The sequence below is a fragment of the Colobus angolensis genome, unplaced genomic scaffold, assembly GCF_000951035.1.
Source record: "Colobus angolensis palliatus isolate OR3802 unplaced genomic scaffold, Cang.pa_1.0 Scaffold393, whole genome shotgun sequence".
NCBI lineage: Eukaryota > Metazoa > Chordata > Mammalia > Primates > Cercopithecidae > Colobus > Colobus angolensis.
The window spans coordinates 1,223,517-1,243,335 of NW_012117299.1; the positions used below are offsets into that span (position 1 = coordinate 1,223,517).

Genomic DNA, 19,819 nt, shown 5'->3' on the forward strand with positions numbered 1-19,819 from the left:
TGAGGGGAATTTGAGGAATCCCCAGGGTTCTAAGGAGTACGGTTTGAAAATGACTGCCTTACAGCAACTCTCGAGGTAGTAAGTCTGATACTATTTTCTGTGTTAGGTATTGAGACTCAGCTCATACAAATGAGTTAGTCCAGGTTTAATAAGAAACCAGAACAAAATGCAAATCCAGGGATGATTAGTTGCAGAACAAATGGTCATACTTGCCTTTGAATCCTATTTTATATTGTCATAATTCTGTATTGTTTCATAGGTAATTGACTTTTTTGTCTTTACCTTCTTTATATTCATACAGGTTTTTGTAAGGCCAGCTTCCTTCCTTTACTGGAATTTGCCTATACTTCTGTACTAAGTTTTGACTTCTGTAGCATGGCTGATGTAGCCATCTTAGCTCGTCATCTTTTCATGTCAGAAGTCTTAGAGATTTGTGAAAGTGTACATAAGCTAATGGAAGAGAAGCAGCTAACAGTGTATAAGAAGGGTGAAGTACAAACAGTTGCATCCACCCAGGACTTACCAGTACAGAATGGAGGTGCAGCACCTCCTGTGGCTAGCAATGAGGGAACCACAACAACTTTATCTACTGAACTTGGGGATTGTGAAATTGTACTGCTGGTAAATGGAGAATTGCCAGAAGCTGAGCAGAATGGAGAGTTAGGACGACAGCCTGAGCCCCAGGTTTCTTCAGAGGCTGAAGCTGCCCTGTCATCTGTAGGATGTATAGCTGATTCCCATCCTGAAATGAAGTCTGTTGATTTAATAACAAAAAACAACCAGACAAAACTGGAAACTTCAAGCAACAGAGAAAATAACACAGTTTCTAATATATACCCTAAACTTTCAAAAGAGAATGTAATTAGTAGTTCACCAGAGGATAGTGGTGTGGGATATGATATATCAGCTGAGGATATCTGTGCCGAAGACATTCCAAAACGTAGGCAGAATGTTGACCAACCTTTAAAAGATCAGGAAAATGTAATTGCATCAACAGCAAAGACAGACTTTGGCCCTGACGATGATACTTACAGAAGCAGGCTTCGACAACGTTCTGTTAATGAAGGGGCATATATTCGACTACACAAGGGAATGGAGAAAAAGCTGCAGAAACGGAAAGCCATTCCCAAGTCAGCAGTTCAACAGGTATGATGTAAGAAGGGTTGGCCTTGTAGTTTTAGCTTTAGGTTGAAAGCATTGTATTGATGAACTTATGGCTATAGTGAAAATTATTTGGGAGGTGAGACGGGTACAAGGTAGCAACTTAATGTTTTAAATGCCAGTATTAATAATGTGAATTTGAAATCTTTTTGTTAGAAATTTACAACATGTCTTTCAAAATTAAAATTGAGTGGATTTCCTTAGATTGTGATTTCTATCCCTTATTAGGTGGCTCAGAAGTTAGTTCAAAGAGGAAAGAAGATGAAACAGCCGAAAAGAGATGCTAAAGAGAACACTGAAGAAGCATCTCATAAATGTGGGGAATGTGGAATGGTTTTTCAGAGACGATATGCCCTTATAATGCACAAACTGAAACATGAAAGAGCTAGAGATTACAAATGTCCAGTAAGTATTTGGAAAGCTAATTGAAGATAACTCTAATTCATAATATATAGAATCCAACTTACTGCTTGGTTATCTTTTCACTTGTATTCTATGTCTTTTATGACTGTAAGAGTCATCTTTTGATTTAAATGTGCATGTCATTTACTTGCCTCTCCAAAATATTCAGTGACTTGTCTCTGCTTCCTCCCAATACCGTAGTAAGACAACAGTGAAAAGATCATTTTAAAAATGTAACTCATAAAAAGGCAGAGAGAACAGGAAATCTTGAAACAACTAAATTCTGGATACAAATAAATAGATGGAGTAACTCATTCAGCAGATTTGAAAGTGTTCACTTCCAGGTTTTCAGTGGGGAAAGCTAAGAATCAACCCAAATTGAATTGTAGAACCACCAAAATGTCTCAGGAATTAATAGTGCTAGCTACCTTGGAAGTAGAGCAATTAAATCACTACCCCTGTCCCCTTAGCCAAAGATCCATCTTCTACTCCCTGGAAAGGATAAAACCATAACTATGGTTTTATGTACTATGTACAGTGAAGCTAAGTGTACTGTACTCAAAACAGGGAAGAGTAAAAGCATACTGAATGTTAAGTTGGTTTTTTTTGGAAACGGAGTCTTGTTCTGTCAACCAGGCTAGAGTGCAGTGGCGCAGTCTTGGCTCACTGCATCCTCCACGGACTCCCAGGTTCAGGCGATTCTCCTGCCTCAGCCTCCTGAGTAGCTGGGACTACAGGCATGAGCCACCATGCCTGGCTAATTTTGTGTTTTTAGTAGAGACAGGGTTTCACCATGTTGGCCACCCCAGTCTCAGACTCCTGAGCTCAGATGATCCACCTGCCTCAGCCTCCCCAAGGTATGGGATGCCAGGCGTGAGCTACCGCGCCTGGCCCAAGTTCTTTCTTTTCTCAAGTCCCAGGGTATAGGCATCTACACCCTTAACCATAAAGCAAAAAGATTTCTCAGAGATGAAAAGTCTGAAGCCCAATAGCAAAAGACAACTACTGACTAAAGCTCATAGTTGACAACAGTCCCCTCCTCATTTACATGGAAATTCCAGTGAATTTTTTAATGTCTTATTCTGAAATATGAACAGATATTAGGGATTATTGGCTCATGACAAAAGATTTCAAGAAAAACAACTTTGGCTGGGCGCAGTAGCTTGTACCTATAATTCTAACATTTTGGGAGGCCAAGGCAGGCAGATTGGTTGAGCTCAAATTTCAAGACCAGCCTGGGCAACATGGTGAAACCCCATCTCCACAAAAATACAAAAATTAACTGGGCATGGTGGCACACACCTGTAGTCCCAGCTACTTGTGGGGGGCTGAGGCAGGAGGATGGCTTGAACCCAGGAGGTCAAGGCAAGATTGCCCCACAAAGTGAGACCCCGTCTCCAAAAAAAGACAACTTTGAGGAATCTAAGACTAGCGAGAAAAGAAAACTAAAAAGAAAGAAACTTCAGAACGTATGATTTATGTAAGAGATAAATGAAAAAATTAAGTTTACAAAACAGCCAGGTACTATGGTTTTTGTTTTTGTTTTTCTTGAGACGGAGTTTTGTTCTTGTTGCCCAGGTTGGAGTGCAATGGCACGATCTCTGCTTCCCAGATTGAAGCAGTTCTCCTGCCTCAGCCTCCCGAGTAGCTGGAATTACAGTCATACACCACCATACCCGGCTAATTTTGTATTTTTAGTAGAGGTGGAGTTTCTCCATGTTGGTCAGGCTGGTTTCGAACTCCTGATCTCAGGTGATCTGCCTGCCTCAGCCTCCCGAAGTGCTGGGATTACAGGCGTGAGCCTCTGCGCCCAGCGGTACTATGTTTTTAAAAGGACACATTGAGGCTGAGCGTGGTGACCTATACCTGTAATCCGAACACTTTGGGAGGCAGAGATGGGAGAATCACTTGAGCCCAGGAGTTCAAGACCAGGCTATATAGCGAGACCCTGTCTGTACAAAAAAAAATTTTTTTAAATAAAAGGTCATATTGACTGGTCCGAAGTTAGTGAGTTATCTCGATTGTTCACAGTTACAGATCAAACTCCTTGTTCTACTCTATCCCCTTCTCACTTATGCACTTGACTAGTGTAAAAAAAAAAAAAAAAAAAAGGCCTAAAAAAATTATTAATATGAACGGTACATTAAATTAACCAAGAGTTTTTTAGGAATAAAATATATACCATATAAAAAATCTCACAAAAGTTGGAAAATATAACTGATGAAATCTCCCAGAAAATAGAGCAAAAAGAAAAGTTAGAAATTGGGAGTGAAAGAAAATAATATTATTGGTCTAAGATATTCAGTATACAAGTATTATTTGCAAACAGAACATGGAAAACAATATAAAGAAAAATTTCAGAACTTAAGGATAGAAGTTTCTGTGTTAAAGGAGTACACTGAATGCCCAGAACAGTGAATGAAAATAAAACTGTAGGCCGGGCGCGGTGGCTCAAGCCTGTAATCCCAGCACTTTGGGAGGCCGAGACGGGCGGATCACAAGGTCAGGAGATCGAGACCATCCTGGCTAACACGGTGAAACCCCGTCTCTACTAAAAACTACAAAACACTAGCCGGGCGAGGTGGAGGCGCCTGTAGTCCCAGCTACTCGGGAGGCTGAGGCAGGAGAATGGCGTGAACCCGGGAGGCGGAGCTTGCAGTGAGCCGAGGTGGTGCCACTGCACTCCAGCCTGGGCGACAGAGCGAGACTCCGTCTCAAAAAAAAAACAAAAAAAAAAAAAACAAGTTTTGCACAGGTTAAGCATATATAACTTTGATTTTAAAAAGAACAAAATTTTCTTGAATCTTCAACTATGACATAAAATCCAAGGGCTATCAATCACAGCCTTACCTTTCTATTTCCAGCCCCTACTTCTGTTCCACCTGACAACTATTAGTACTCATGCTGATGATAATATTCTTCTGGCTTTGTTTTACCACTCCTGAAAGACCCGTTTCAAGCCCAACCTTGTTGATATAAATCTTGTGCTCTTGTTAGACTTTAGCCTCTCCTGAATAGGAATTGAGTCTTATCCCTTTTATCTTTACAATCTAGTACCTATTGTTTTTTACATAGTATATGTGTTTATTGATTTATATAATTGTAACAAAAAGTTCAAATATGAGTTGAGCTTCAGTTAACATTTTGTAATGGAAATACATTTAGAGAGAATTTTATTTTTCTTTTAGTTGTGTAAAAAACAATTTCAATACAGTGCCTCTTTGCGAGCACATCTTATTCGTCATACCAGAAAAGATGCACCCTCTTCATCCTCGTCCAATTCTGCATCTAATGAAGCGTCGGGAACGTCATCTGAGAAGGGCAGAACCAAGCGGGAATTTATATGTTCCATATGTGGAAGAACATTACCTAAATTATATTCTCTCCGAATACATATGTTAAAGCACACAGGTGTAAAGCCACATGCGTGCCAGGTAAAGCTATAATGTTTATTTTGCTGTTTAAAAAACATTAGAACTTAACTATGGGTGCCAAAGAGACTGGTGGGATATGTATTCTCAGTCACTCTCATATTTGTAAAATGTCAGGGAAATTTATGACTTCTTTATTGCCTAGACCAAAGGTGATTCCCTATTGTGTTTTTTAATTTGCTCTCTGAAGTTGTAATTTGAATCTGTTTAAGACATTTGTGAAAACTTAACTAGGGTCCAGAGGATGTATAGGGTGAAAAATAACCAATTTATCATCCCCATCATTCCTTAACCTTCAACTAGACCAACGCAGACTGGGAAGGAGCCCATGGCTTAAACAGATCTCTGTGGTCCATAACAGTTCTGCCTAAGCTGTGTTCCTTTCTAGAGCTAAGGATTGAGAGTACCTAAATGCCAAAATACTACTCAAGGGCAATGAATCTTGTGATTAGCCAGCTTTAGGCTGTTTGGAACAGTGAAAAATTTCTAGTCACACTTGTAGCCTTATATATATAATTCAGTTTGGGGTTTTTTGTCTCTTTTGAAACGAGGTCTTGTTCTGTCTCTCAGGCTGGAATGTAGTGGCATGATCACGGGTCACTGCAGCCTCCCTCTCTCAGAGGCTTAAACCATCCTCCAACCTTAGCCTCCCAAGTAGGTGGGACTACAGGTGTGCACCACCATGTGTGGCTAATTTTTTTATATTTTGTGGAGATGGGGCCTAACTATGTTGCCCAGGCTGGCCTCGAACTCATGGGCTCAAGTAGTCTTCATTCCTCAGGCTCGTAAAGTACTGGAATTACAGGCGTGAGCCACTATGCCAGGCCTGACTCAGTATTTTTATTAAAAAACAGTTTGGAACCAATGGGATTTTTTTCTCTTTTCTTTCTGTATTTTAATAGTTTTTGGGGAACAGGTGGTGTTTGTTTACTTGGATAAGTTTTTTGGTGGTGTTTTCTGAAACTTTGGTGTACCCATTACTTGAACAGTATACACTATACCCAGGGTGTAGTCTTTTATGCCTCACCCCCAACTCACCCTTTCCCCCAAGTCCCCAAAGTCCATTGTATCATTCATAGCTTAGCTCCCAATTATGAATGAGAACATAACGATGTTTGGTTTTCCATTCCTGAGTTACTTCATTTGTAGTAGTGGTCTCCAATCGTTTGAACCTGGGAGGTGGTGGTTGCAGTGAGCCGAGGTGGTGCCACTGCACTCCAGCCTGGACAACAAGAGCAAAATTCCATCTCAAAAAAAATGAATTAATTGACCGGGTGCAGTGGCTCATGCCTGTAATCCCAGCACTTTGGGAGACCGAGGCGGGCGGATCACAAGGTCAGGAGATTGAGACCATCCTGGCCAACATGGTGAAACCCCGTCTCTACTAAAAATACAAAAAATTAGCCAGGCATAGTGGAACACACCTGTAATCCCAGCTACTCGGGAGGCTGAGGCAGGAGAATCGCTGGAACCTGGGAGGCAGAGTTTGCAGTGAGCTGAGATCACACCACTGCACTGTAGCCTGGGCGACAGAATGAGACTCCATCTCAAAAAAAAATTAATTTTTAAAAGAGTAGTGGTCTCCAGTTCCATCCAGGTTGCTGCAAATGCCATTATTTTGTTCATTTTTATGACTGAGTGGTATTCCATGGTGTATATATATACACATTTTCTTTATCTGCTCATTGATTTACGGGCATTTGTGCTGGTTTCATATTTTTGCATTTGTGAATTCTGTTGTAAACATGCATGTGCAAGTATCTTTTTCAATGAGATTTTTTAAAGACAGGATCTTTCTTGTTTTATTACCCAGGCTGGAGTACAGTGGCGTTATCTTAACTCACAGTAAACTCGAGCTCCTGGTTTCAAGCAGTCCTCCTGTATCAGCCACCCAAGTAGCTAGGACTTCAGGTGCATGCCACCACACCCACCTAATTTTTTTTGTTTTTTTTTTTATTTTTATAGAGACAAGGGTCTTGCTGTATTGCCCAGGCTGCTCTTGAACTCCTGGTCTCAGGCTGTTCTCCTGGTTCTCCTGGTCTCAGGCTGGGAGATACCCTGGGCCTCCCAAAGTGCTGGGATTATAGGCATAAGTCACTGTGCCTGGCCTCCAGTGAGGTTTTTTTATATTTCTCTCTTTTATACCTTTTTATTATTTTAGAAGAGAGTGGGCTGAACCCACATGTACCCTTCACCCAACCTCAGTAGTTACCAGCTCATGGTACATGTGTTTTATGTATACTGTTACTCACTACGCTACTCCCACCCCCACCCCCACCCCGCCAGGTTTGTTTGTTTTGGTTTGGTTTTTTTTGGAGGTAGAGTCTCACTCTGTCCCCCAGGCTAGAGTGTAGTGGTGCGATCTTGGCTCACTGCAACCTCCACCTCCCAGGTTCAAGCAATTCTCCTGCCTCAGCCTCCCGAGTAGCTGGAACTACACCCGCACGCCACCATGCCCAGCTAATTTTTTGTATTTTGGTAAAGATGGGTTTTCACCATGTTGCCCAGGCTGGTCTTGAACTCCTGAGCTCAGGCAATCCAACCACCTCAGTCTCCCAAAGCGTTGGGGTTACAGGCATGAGTCACCGTGCCCGGCTCCACCACTTATTTTGAAGCCAAGTCCTAAGGATCACTTTATTTGTAAATTTATGTATTTTTTTTGTTTTTTGTTTTTGAGAAAGATTCTTGCTCTGTCACCAAGGCTAGAGTGCAGTAGCGCAATCTTGGCTCATTGCAACCTCCGCCTCCTAGGTTCAAGCGATTCTCCTACCTTAGCCTCTTGAGTAGTTGGGATTACAGACGCCTGCCACCACACCTGGCTAATTTTTGTTTTGTTTTGTTTTTTTTAGTAGAGACAGGATTTCACCATATTGACCAGGCCGGTCACGAACTCCTGACCTCAAATGATCCACCTGTCTCGGCCTCCCAAAGTGCTGGGATTACAGGCATGAACCACCACACCCGGCCATAAATTTAAATACCAAATATGAGTTGGGCCTCTTGTCTTTCCATGTGGCACTACTCAGAATGTGTGGTCTGTGGACGATAAGTAGAGAAATAGAGAGTAAGCATGTAGAAACTGTCATAGCAATTTGGCATTGTCACATCATTTTTAACAAAAATTTTTGTGTTTAACAAGAATTTCTCCCAATGGATTGTGGAAAAGGAAAAAGATAATTAGTTCTTCATCACAGTTTGAAAAGCACTGCTGTAGTTGGTGTAGCAGGAAATGGTATATTGTTCTTGATTAAGCTTCCATGTCTCTTAATATAAGGTGTACTATTTACCAGTCTCAAGGATAGCATGAGGTTTGTCTGATTTTTACTATTTTGAGAGTCTCTGGTAATCACATGGATTTAAAATAACAATGTATGTTGAATACTGAATCAGAAGAGGGGCCAACTTTCAAGTTGGTTTCAACTTTCACTTTGTCATTATGTTTATTGTAAGTTAAATAATTTAAATATTTATTTAAAATAATATATTCATTTTCTCTGTCCTCGTTCTTCAGAAACAATCTCCCTTTTTGTTTTCTTGACTTAATCACCCCTGTTCTATCTTAGGTCTGTGGAAAGACTTTTATCTATAAGCATGGTCTAAAATTACATCAGAGTCTTCATCAGTCCCAAAAGCAGTTCCAGTGTGAACTATGTGTTAAGTCTTTTGTTACCAAACGGAGTCTTCAAGAACATATGAGTATTCACACAGGTAATGAGAAATTTATACTGACATAGTTACATTTCATAAACTATTAATGTATGCTTTAATTATACCAGAAATTGCATTCATAAACTGATAGTCGTGTGTGCTCAATTTTGTATTGAGATAGTATTTAAAATTAAAAGCATAGGCTGGGCACCGTGGCTTACGCCTGTAATCCCAGCACTTTGGGCGGCCGAGGCAGGCAGATCATGAGGTCAGGAGATCAAGACCATCCTGGCTAACACAGTGAAACCCCATCTCGACTAAAAATACAAAATATTAGCCGGGTGTGGTGGCGGGCTCCTGTAGTCCCAGCTACTCGGGAGGCTGAGGCAGGAAAATGGCGTGAACTCAGGAGGCGGAGCTTGCAGTGAGCTGAGATTGCACCACAGCACTCCAGCCTGGGCGACAGAACGAGACTCCGTCTCAAAAAAAAATTAATTAATTAATTTTAAAAAGCATTTTCTTAGATCTGGTTTTACAGCTGTGTTTGTATATAGAATATTCATTGTTTCCCTCAGTGTAGAAAAATGTGTACTAAGTATTAAAATCATGCGTAATTTAAATCCAGGCATAAAGAAATGATCATGCTTTTAAAAAGTTAAATGGTAGGCAGACATAATTGTCAACATAGTAGTTGGCTTATATTTTTTGTCCATACATACTTATTTTTAGATGTTTTAAAGCAAAAATGTGGGAATAGTCAATGAAGGGTAGATACTTGCTGCAACTTGTATTCAACTCTATTACTATTACAATCCGTAGATCATACAACTGTATCACATTCTTTGGATCGTACCTTCTGATAGTACTATAGTTGTTGAGAGGAAATGGGGATTTTGACATGGTTTATTGTTATTCTTAGATGTCTGCCACAGCTTCCATGTCCCTTTGGTAAAATAACTTCTGAAATAACATAAAGAATTCTGCTAAAGGCCAGGCGTGGTGGCTCACACCTGTAATCCCAGCGCGTTGGGAGGCTAAGGCGGGCAGATCACGAGGTCATGACATCGAGACGATCCTGGCTAACACAGTGAAATCCGTCTCTACTAAAAATACAAAAAATTAGCTGGGTGTGGTGGCACGTGCCTGTAGTCCCAGCTGCTCGGGAAGCTGAGGCAGGAGAATAGCGTGAACCCGGGAGGCGGAGTTTGTGATGAGCCGAGATCACGCCACTGCACTCCATCCAGCCTGGTCAACAGAGTGAGATGCCATCTCAAAAAAAAAAGAATTTTGTTAAAAGAGGACTGATTGCTGGATATGTGACAGGGTTTTGATTTTTTCTAATAGGAGAGTCCAAGTACCTTTGCTCAGTTTGTGGAAAGTCTTTTCATAGGGGCTCTGGACTCAGCAAGCACTTCAAGAAACACCAACCAAAGCCTGAGGTTCGAGGCTATCATTGTACTCAGTAAGTATTCAGTATGTGAGGCATTCAATTAATTTAATTATGTTTTTATTTAGTTTTCAAAAAAAATTTGAAGATAATATTAAACTGTAACTTCAGTTTACTCTTGATTTTAATGTCCTTTTTTTCTTGCCTAAGGGTTACTATTTTTAACATCTTTGAGATGTAAATCATTTACCATACAAATCACTCATTTAAAGTGATTTAAGATTTTCAAATGTACTACCTGGAAGTGGGGGTGTGAGAAAGAAAAGTCTCACTACCAGCCAGTTTCTTTTCCCCGGTTCTCTTCATTTTCCAGAGCCTCCTAAAATCTCTCTTATGATTGAGGTAAAATTCATATAACATAAAATTAGTCGGGCCAGGCACAACAGCTCAAGCCTGTAATCCCAGCACTTTGGGAGGCCAAGGCGGGCAGATCATCTGAAGTCAGAAGTTTGAGAGCAGCCTGGCCAATGTGGCAAAACCCCATCTCTATTAAGAATATAAAAATCAGCCTGTCATGGTGGTTCACATAGTCCCAGCTACTTGGGAGTCTGAGGCAGGAGAATCACTTGAACCCAGGAGGTAGGAGGTTGCAGTGAGCCAAGATCGTACCACTGTACTCCATCCTGGGCGACAGTGTGAAACCCTACCTCAAAAAAAGAAAAGAAAGAAAAAAAGTCATTTTAGGGTGGGCGCAGTAACTCATGCCTGTAATTCCAACACTTCGGGAAACAGGTGGGAGGATTGCTTAAGGCCAGGAGTTCAAAACTAGTCTGGGCAGGCAGCATAGCAAGATCCTGTCTCTTAGGGGAAAAAAAAGCCAGGAAGCTCTCTCTTTTGCTTTTTTTTTTTTTTAACTTTTTGGTTCAGGGGTACATCAGAAAGCTCTCTTAACAGAGATTCAACAATTTTTTTTCTTTGTTAAACATTTATCTGGTCACTGTAAGCTTTTAGTTTTCAGAGTTCCTGGTAAGGTTGATTCTAACAGTTTGCCAGTTTATCCTCTGCTTTTGTGGAGAGATGGGTTTTTGGAGCTTCCTACTTGACATATTTGTTGATGTTACTCTAATTAGTCTTATTCTGCAACAAAGATAGTTTGTTATCAATACATTTTTAGTTATAAGTGAAAGTACACTCAACCCGAACAGGTTTGAATTAAATATAAAGTCTAGGAGTCTGGGTGGTTTAATGTAAACTGGATTCAAATTCATTAGCACTTGTTTTCTCTGAGGCACCCTATGGACAAGACAATGGCGGTGGTTTCAGTCTCACATCCTCTCAGATTCCAAATTGTCAGACTTCTTTTCTGGTAGTTCATCAAAGCCCTGAGGATTACTCCAGTTACATTAAGTTAAGTCAGTCATCCCTGAGTCAATCACTATGGCCAAGGGAATGCTTTGTTGTGGTTAACTTAGGCCCAAGTCATTTGCTGTATCCCTAGGGTCAAAGGTAAAGCCTCCCCTCAACACATAGACTAAGAGAGAGAGGGTTGAATAGGGATCCCAAAGTGGGGTCACTTAGGAGAGAGAGAGAGAATAGTAAATTTCCTCTGTAATAACCTTTGGGAACTATGCACTATTCTTTCTAAAACATTTCTAGTAGCCCTAAGATGAAAAGAACCTAAAACCCTGTAGCCTTTATGCAAGATTGGAAAATTAGGGAATTCTTTTAAGTTGAGATCATCTTTAGGAGTTCTAAAAAACTAAAAATAATTACTGCGTTCTTGGAAACTTGTTTTAAAGGAATGAGATTATCCAATTGGGTAACTGAACTTTATTGCAGATGTGAAAAAAGTTTCTTTGAAGCTAGAGATCTTCGCCAGCACATGAACAAACATCTTGGTGTGAAGCCATTCCAGTGCCAATTTTGTGATAAGTGCTATAGTTGGAAGAAAGATTGGTATTCCCATGTGAAGTCTCATTCTGTCACTGAGCCTTATAGGTGGGTAAATTTGAGAAGGAGCTGAACTTAATTGATACATGCGTGTACTCTGATTATTATGACTGCTGCTTCTTTGGACAAAATAATTTGGTCTTTTCCCCTATTTTAGGTGTAATATATGTGGCAAAGAATTTTATGAAAAAGCTTTGTTCAGAAGGCATGTAAAGAAAGCTACCCATGGGAAAAAAGGAAGAGCAAAGCAAAACCTGGAACGGGTGTGTGAAAAATGTGGAAGAAAATTCACTCAGCTAAGAGAGTATAGGAGACACATGAACAACCATGAAGGTAACTATACTTGGTATAGTTATCCTTATAGAATAAAAGCCAATCCAGTAGTGATTCTCCCTTTACCAGCTCTTTCACCTTCCTTGGTAAAAGATTAATTTTATATCTTTATTCAAATGACAGAGGTGATCTTGAACCTAAGTACCTAATTATTGTGTATATGTAAATAGATTCCTTTTTTAGTGAACTTAATTCTGTATCCACATTGTTATGCTGAACTAAGCTATTTGAAACCTCTGCTTTGAAGGAGTAAAGGAATAAATGAGATTATGCACAGAAACTAAAATTTGTCTCAATCACATCTGTCCATAGGAAGATCTTTAGAGAGATTCATAGTTCAGAATCTTGTTTATTTTTATTTTTATTTTTTTTTTGAAGCCAGAGTCTTGCTCTGTCACTCAAGTTGGAGTGCAGTGACGCGATCCTGGCTCACTGCAACCTCTGCCTTCCAGGTTCAAGTGATTGTCCTGCCTCAGCCTCTGGGACTACAGGCGCCCACCACCACACCAGGCTAATTTTTGTATTTTTAGTAGAGATGGGGTTTCACCATGTTGGTCAGGCTGGTCTCGAACTGCTGACCTCAGGTGATCCACCTGCCTCGGCCTCCCAAAGTGCTAGGATTACAGGCATGAGCCACTGTGCCCGGCCCAGAATCTTGTTTATTCCAAGGAAAGCCATTGAGTCCTAAATAAAAGATTGCCACAGTCAAGATAGAAAGGCTTATGAGCTACTGTACTTTTTAATAAAAGGAAGTTTGGTAGGCAGTTTAAGTATATTTTGGTGCTTGCACGTCACTACCCATGCTTTTTTTTCTTTTTTTAGGAGTTAAGCCATTTGAGTGTTTAACATGTGGAGTAGCTTGGGCTGATGCCCGATCTCTAAAACGCCACGTCAGAACACATACTGGTGAACGGCCCTATGTCTGTCCTGTATGTAGCGAAGCCTACATAGATGCTCGAACACTCCGTAAACATATGACAAAATTCCACAGAGACTATGTGCCTTGCAAAATTATGCTGGAAAAAGACACCCTTCAGTTTCATAACCAAGGAACTCAAGTGGCACATGCTGTTAGCATCTTAACAGCAGACATGCAGGAACAAGAAAGCAGTGGTCCTCAAGAACTTGAGACTGTGGTAGTGACAGGAGAAACTATGGAAGCTCTGGAAGCTGTTGCAGCTACTGAAGAGTATCCATCGGTATCTACACTTTCTGACCAAAGTATTATGCAAGTGGTTAATTATGTATTGGCACAACAGCAAGGACAGAAGCTATCTGAAGTTGCAGAAGCTATTCAAACTGTTAAAGTAGAGGTAGCACATATTTCAGAAGGAGAATGAGTATGTTAATGAAGATAAAAAGAAGTGACATCTCTTGTACACTGAACTCACAGAACATTTGTTTACAATTCTATGTGACTGACTGCTTGGAGTTTACGTATCAAAGCTCTGGGCTGTTTGGTAACATAACATTTCCAAACATTTTGTCTGGCCAATGGGTTCTATAGAAAAGTCCATTTAGTGTAAAGAAATTGAAAACAAATCTATTAGGTTGGTGCAGTTACTTTTGCACCAACCTAATATTTGATGGCAGTGGTTTATCATGATACACCTTTTATGAATTAATGTTTATAAATGACTGTACTGAATTTAAAACTGTACAGTTTCATTTGCATTTTGACATTACTTTATTACACATTTTGCATTTAAAAGACTGCACCAGTTGGCTTTTCTTCTGTTTTATTCTCAAAATATAGAGATTCTGTGATTTATTTGCCCTGCTTATGGATTAAAAAGAAAATTCTAATATAAAGCATTTCAATAGGATGCATAGGTATATTACGTTTTTTAAATGCTTTAGATCTGTGATTCTTGACTTACTATTTATTTTATCCCCTTTTAAGTCAGGGATTCTTTATTCTGTTTTAAAGCACTTAATGAGTTACATGTTGTAATCAAGTTTGCACAATATATTTATCTATATGAGGAACCCATAAATGAATAGCTAATTTTAAAAATGCCATTAAAATGCATGAAATGCTTATTAAAACCTTACTATACTATTTCTTCAAGGCAAGCAAATTGACCATGAAAAAAGAACAGAGTTATTTAACACTGTTGATGGGAAAATTCTCCTTGATAACATACGACAATTAATGGAAAAAAAAATTCTCATTATTTGTAAAGAATGAACAAGTTAATGAACAAACAAGCTAGGTTTGGTATGTTTTCAGCTTTTGTTATCATGTTTAATTGTTTGGTTAAAAAACTGCAGTGGAGAAATCGGATAGCAATATAGATATTCACAGCGTCTCTGTGGATACCATGTAATTGTCAGGTAATTTCAGAATATTGAAAATTATTCAGTGCAGCCCTCATAGTATAATACTTGAAGAAATTGATTACAGTTCCACCAAATTGTTGAAGGTAAATTATTTTTAAAGGTTATGAAAACTGAGTTATATTAATTCATTTGTTTGATTTTTAAATCCCACCTCCTCAAGCTATCCAATTTTCTGATTTCGAAAATAACCATGAGAGATGCCACATTTCTCTCTGGGAAACTACCACTCAAAGTACAATTGTTAAAAATTAAGCTTTTAGGTATTAGAAGCTGTTATAAAGTATAAAATTAAGATATAAGCAGATCACATGTAAATCATTCCTAAAGCACAAGAAAAGAATGTGCCTTGATGTACATATATTATTAAGATGTCTCTCCCAGTTTACTTTAAAAATGGCTTTAAGGATAAAGAATAAATGTGATAGCTATGCATGCATTATATATTTGCATTTGCAAATTTCCCATTGTTTTAACAGCTGTGTGGCTGACTTTCAATTTTAAGAAGTGAATTGACATACAGCCCATAACTTTATAATGGCTGCTCATTTATCTTATCTTTCAGTTAGTGAAAAAGCGTTTCAACCTGACTAAAATTTGGAATTGTGTCTTTTATGTTCCATCCTCTGTTGTTACTAGATTTAGTTTAAAAATGGTATATGACCATTAATGTATGCCATAAACATGTAAATAAAAGATGTTGAATCTTGTTTAAAAGCATGGACTTTGGAGTTGAGCTTGTTACTATTTTCAGTTCATAAATCAGTTGTTACTTGATGTGGTAATTTTTTTTTTTTAAAGAAAGGAAATCAAACACTAAAAAATAACAATTAGAGGAACACTTAATATTAAAACTTCTTACTCTTAAATATAATTGATAGGGACAAGAGGCAAGGAAATAATGGGTAGAAGAGGGCAGTTCCCCAGCAAAAGCCTGGAAACCCATGGTCCTAAATGGGAACAGGCATTCCTGTTTCCATGTCCAAATGTTGCCTTTTGGTCCACCATGCCCCCCTATCCTGTACCCATATAAACCCTAAACCCCAGGCTCCATGAGCAGAAGAGTGGTGTGGCAGAGAAGGAGAGAAGAGAGGAGCATCTAAATGCCCAGAGGAGTTCAGCTAGGGACAGCGGCAGAGGAGATCAGCCATGGGACAGCTAAACTCCAGGAGAAGATCATCTTCCCACTCCATCCCCTTTCCAGCTCCCCATCCATCCCGCTGAGAGTCATCTTTATCCGGCAATAAAATCCCCCACATCTACCATCCTTCAGTTTCTTCCTGATTCTTCCTGGATGCTGGACAAGAACCCAGGTACTAAGAGGGCACCAAGCTAGTTAACACTTAACGCCATCTGTAGACAGCAGAGCTAAAGGAGCACTGTAACAAAGCCCCACTGTAACCCCACTGGGGCTTTGGCAGTTGCAACCACCCCCACCAGACGCTACTGTGGGGCCAGAGCCCAAAAGTGCACAATCTGGCTCCAGCACTTGCCCATCTGTGTGCTTCCCCTCCTGTAAGGGGTTTGGCTGAACAGATGAGCCACGCCCCTGTCGCATGTCCTGCGAGGCAGAGAACTCTTCTGTTTTGCAATCTTGTCACAGGATTATATATTGTGCCATCAACCATCAACTTGAAATAATTTAAATTTGTAAATTATATAAATTCCATGTAGAAACAAATGTCAAGAAGGTTCCAAAACTTCAACGCAGTTTTAATGTTACCAAGAGGGCATTGTTAATTTATAACAATTCCTTTTTAGAAACATAAAGCATGTTGCTCTCATGAGATGACTTCCAAAAACTATGGGTGTCTCCTGATCAAATATGGAGGCCTTAAGCACTTTTGGCTACTTGTTACTGCTGCTAAACAATTTGAATCACTGCTGTTACTCCCTGAAATGCATGTATTGTCAATAGAAATGAAGTAATGCTCTAATAGGTTTTAATATGTTCATTTTACTACCAAGCCAATAGGGGTTTGCATAATTGCACAAGTTACTTAAACTGTTGGATTTAGAGCTAATGCAAACCTTCAGGCTTTTTTTCAACCCCCTGTTGTTTTCATAGCATTGGTATAAACTAGTGTGGGCATGATTTTTTTTTGTTTGTTGTTTGAAACAGGGTCTCTGTTGCCCAGGCCAGAGTGCAGTGGTGCAAACACGGCTCTCTACAGCCTTGACCTCCTGGGCTCAAGCAGTGCTGCCTCAGCCTCCCAGGTAGTGGGGACCACAGGTGTGCACCACCATGCCCAGCTAGATAATTTCTTTATTTTTTGTAGAGATGGAGTGTTGCCATGTTGCCCAGGCTGGTCTCAAACTCCTAGGCTCAACTGATCCTCCCACCTAAGCCTTCCAGAGTGCTGGGATTACAGGTGTGAGCCACTGCACTGGGCCGATGATGCTTTCTGTTCCTGATTCTTTCTTTTAAATCTAATCTTTTTGGAGGTTCCTAACAGGGGTTTTACATTCAGTGCTTGGCACATATGCAGTAAAAGTTAGCCTTTGCTTCCCCGATCCTATAAATTTGTCAGAACTAGTTGTTGAAATGTGTGGAGCAAAGATACATAATTTCTTTAATCACTTAAAATACACCATACTGGCCGGGCGCGGTGGCTCAAGCCTGTAATCCCAGCACTTTGGGAGGCCGAGACGGGTGGATCACGAGGTCAGGAGAACATGGTGAAACCCCGTCTCTACTAAAAATACAAAAAACTAGCCGGACGAGATGGCGGGCGCCTGTAGTCCCAGCTACTCGGGAGGCTGAGGCAGGAGAATGGCGTAAACCCGGGAGGCGGGGCTTGTAGTGAGCCGAGATCGCGCCACTGCACTCCAGCCTGGGCGACAGAGCGAGACTCTGTCTCAAAAAAAAAAAAAAAAAAAACCATACTTATTTTGTAGTCTATTATATTATTTGAAGATTTCATTTTGTTTTTTTGTATGTGTGTTTTTGTTTTTGTTTTTGGCTAGTCAAGTGAAGCAGTGGGAATGGAGAAGGAACAAAGCTGTAACTGGTTGTGACCAATTAGTTATAAATACACTGCAATTTTACCAGCCATCTGAAGTTTTGAAGTTTAATACTACTGTTACTAGATTTTTTGTGGGTAGGGGTTGGACAGGGTCTCACTCCCATCGCCCAGGCTGGAGTGCAGTGGCACTATCATTGTTCACTGCAGCCTCAACTTCTGGGCTCAGGTGATCCTCCCACCTCAGCCCCCAGAGTAGCTGGGACTGCAGGTGTATGCTACCACATCCAGTTCATTTTTTGTATTTCTAGTAGAGATGGGGTTTCACCATGTTATGGAGGCTGGTCTGGAACTCCTTGCTCAAGTGATCCACCCACCTCAGCCTCCCAAAGTGTTGGGATTACAGGTGTGAGCCACTGTGCCCAGCCCTTCAAGTAGTTTTATATTTGGGAGTATGAGTTCAACTCCTATAGGGCCTGCTATGGTTGAAATGTTTGTATCTTACAGAATTCATGTTGAAGCTTAATCCCTAATGCAGCAGTATTGAGGTGTGGCTTTGGGGGGTGATTGAGTCATGAGGGCCTTGCCCTCATGAATATATTAGTGCCTTGTAAAAGGGCTGGAAGCTACTAGCTTTTGCCTTGTGGCCTTGTGCCATGTGAGAACACAGCAACAAGGCTCCATTTTGGAAGCAGAGAGCAGCTGTCGCCAAACACTGAGCCTAGTGGAGCCTTGATCTTGAACTTCCCAGCCTCCAGAACTGTGACAAAATAAATGTATGTTATTTATAAATTATGCAGTTTATGGTATTTTGTTATAGCAGCCCAAATGCACTAATGACCTTATTTTAGGAAATCTTATGCCACCTACCTAGGTTGAAGATAGTTCCTTCCAGATCAGTTTGTTTTCTTCTGCTAGGTTCCTGCAGGAGTATCAGTGACTAGGTACTATATTTCCATCAACTTCTCAGCCTATTGTTTCCCAGGTGAATAATTGTAAATTTGAACTCTAAACCAGTATTAGAACAAGCCTATTTGGTAGCACATCTTCAGGGTGCCATGGCTCATGCCTGTAATCCCAGCACTTTGGGAGGCTGAGGTGGGCGGATCACCTGAAGTCAGGAGTTCGAGACCAGCCTGGCTAACATGAAGCCCTGTCTCTATTAAAAATACAAAATTAGCCGGGCGTGGTGGTGCACACCTATAATCCGTAGGTACTCAGGAGGCTGAGGCAGGAAAATGGCTTAAACCTGGGAGGCAGAGGTTGCAGTGAGACGAGATAATGCCATTGCACTCCAGCCTGGGCAACAAGGGCGAAACTCCGTCTGAAAAAAAAAAAAAAAAACTCTTCAGGGGACGCTTTTGGCCCACCTGAAGCTCGGCATGAGACAATATCCTTCTCTCTCTGGGGTGGTGTGTGGATTTTTTTTCTGATTTGTGTTTCTGCTGAAAGTAAAGCTCTTCATTGGGCCCGGCTTTGTGTAGAGCTGTCAGTTTCTGTTCTTGTGTACCCAAATCCTGATCTCTTGTCACCGTTTGGCTGTCCAAAGCCAATCCCTTTGAGACTGGCAATCTCATCTACTAGAGGCTACTACAGTTTCAACTCAGTTTCATATTTGGAGTCCTAGGACATTCCCTTTCTTACAAAGTAAGTACTTTGACTTTCAAAGGATATTACATCAGAAATTTTCAGGTGTCTTAGTCTGCCAAATACTGAAAACAACGTCGTGTTGTTTTTAAAAATATTTTTACCCTCTAGTTACTCTCTTCTTTCTTCTTGGGGTGTCGTATTTTAGCAGTCTTCCTTCACATTGAACATATTTTGGCAGTGTTTTTTTTACCCTCAGTACCATTGTCTTTCTCTCCATCTTCTCCCTTCCTGATAACCTATGACACTCCCTTGACCTGATTTTTAGCTGTTTTTATTCAATTATCTATTGAATTCTTTATTTCAAAAATTATATTTTTATGCTAGAATTTCCACGTTTCTTCATAGATGCTTATTTCTGCTTCCCATTTCCATTCAGCTTACTTTGCTGATTTTATTCATATGTTCATTTAAAATTCTTATTGAGGCTGGGCGCAGTGGCTGACGCCTGTAATCCCAGCACTTTGGGAGGCCAAGACGGGCAGATCACAAGGTCAGGAGATCGAGACCATCCTGGCTAACATGCTAGAATTTCCACGTTTCTTCATAGATGCTTA

The 19,819-nt window shown here is 40.4% G+C and overlaps 1 protein-coding gene across 1 annotated transcript in view; it reads left to right on the forward strand.

The window, feature by feature from the left end:
* ZBTB11 (zinc finger and BTB domain containing 11) overlaps window positions 1-15,374 on the forward strand; it is a 29,506-nt gene extending 14,132 nt beyond the window's left edge. Inside the window, exons 4-11 of the mRNA XM_011955041.1 lie at window positions 302-1,146; window positions 1,390-1,566; window positions 4,752-4,997; window positions 8,558-8,702; window positions 9,987-10,104; window positions 11,869-12,027; window positions 12,137-12,312; window positions 13,135-15,374. Coding sequence (XP_011810431.1) covers window positions 302-1,146; window positions 1,390-1,566; window positions 4,752-4,997; window positions 8,558-8,702; window positions 9,987-10,104; window positions 11,869-12,027; window positions 12,137-12,312; window positions 13,135-13,652 — 2,384 coding nt within the window. The 3' untranslated portion in view covers window positions 13,653-15,374. The remainder of the gene's footprint in view (window positions 1-301; window positions 1,147-1,389; window positions 1,567-4,751; window positions 4,998-8,557; window positions 8,703-9,986; window positions 10,105-11,868; window positions 12,028-12,136; window positions 12,313-13,134) is intronic.
* The last annotated feature ends 4,445 nt before the right edge of the window (window positions 15,375-19,819 follow it).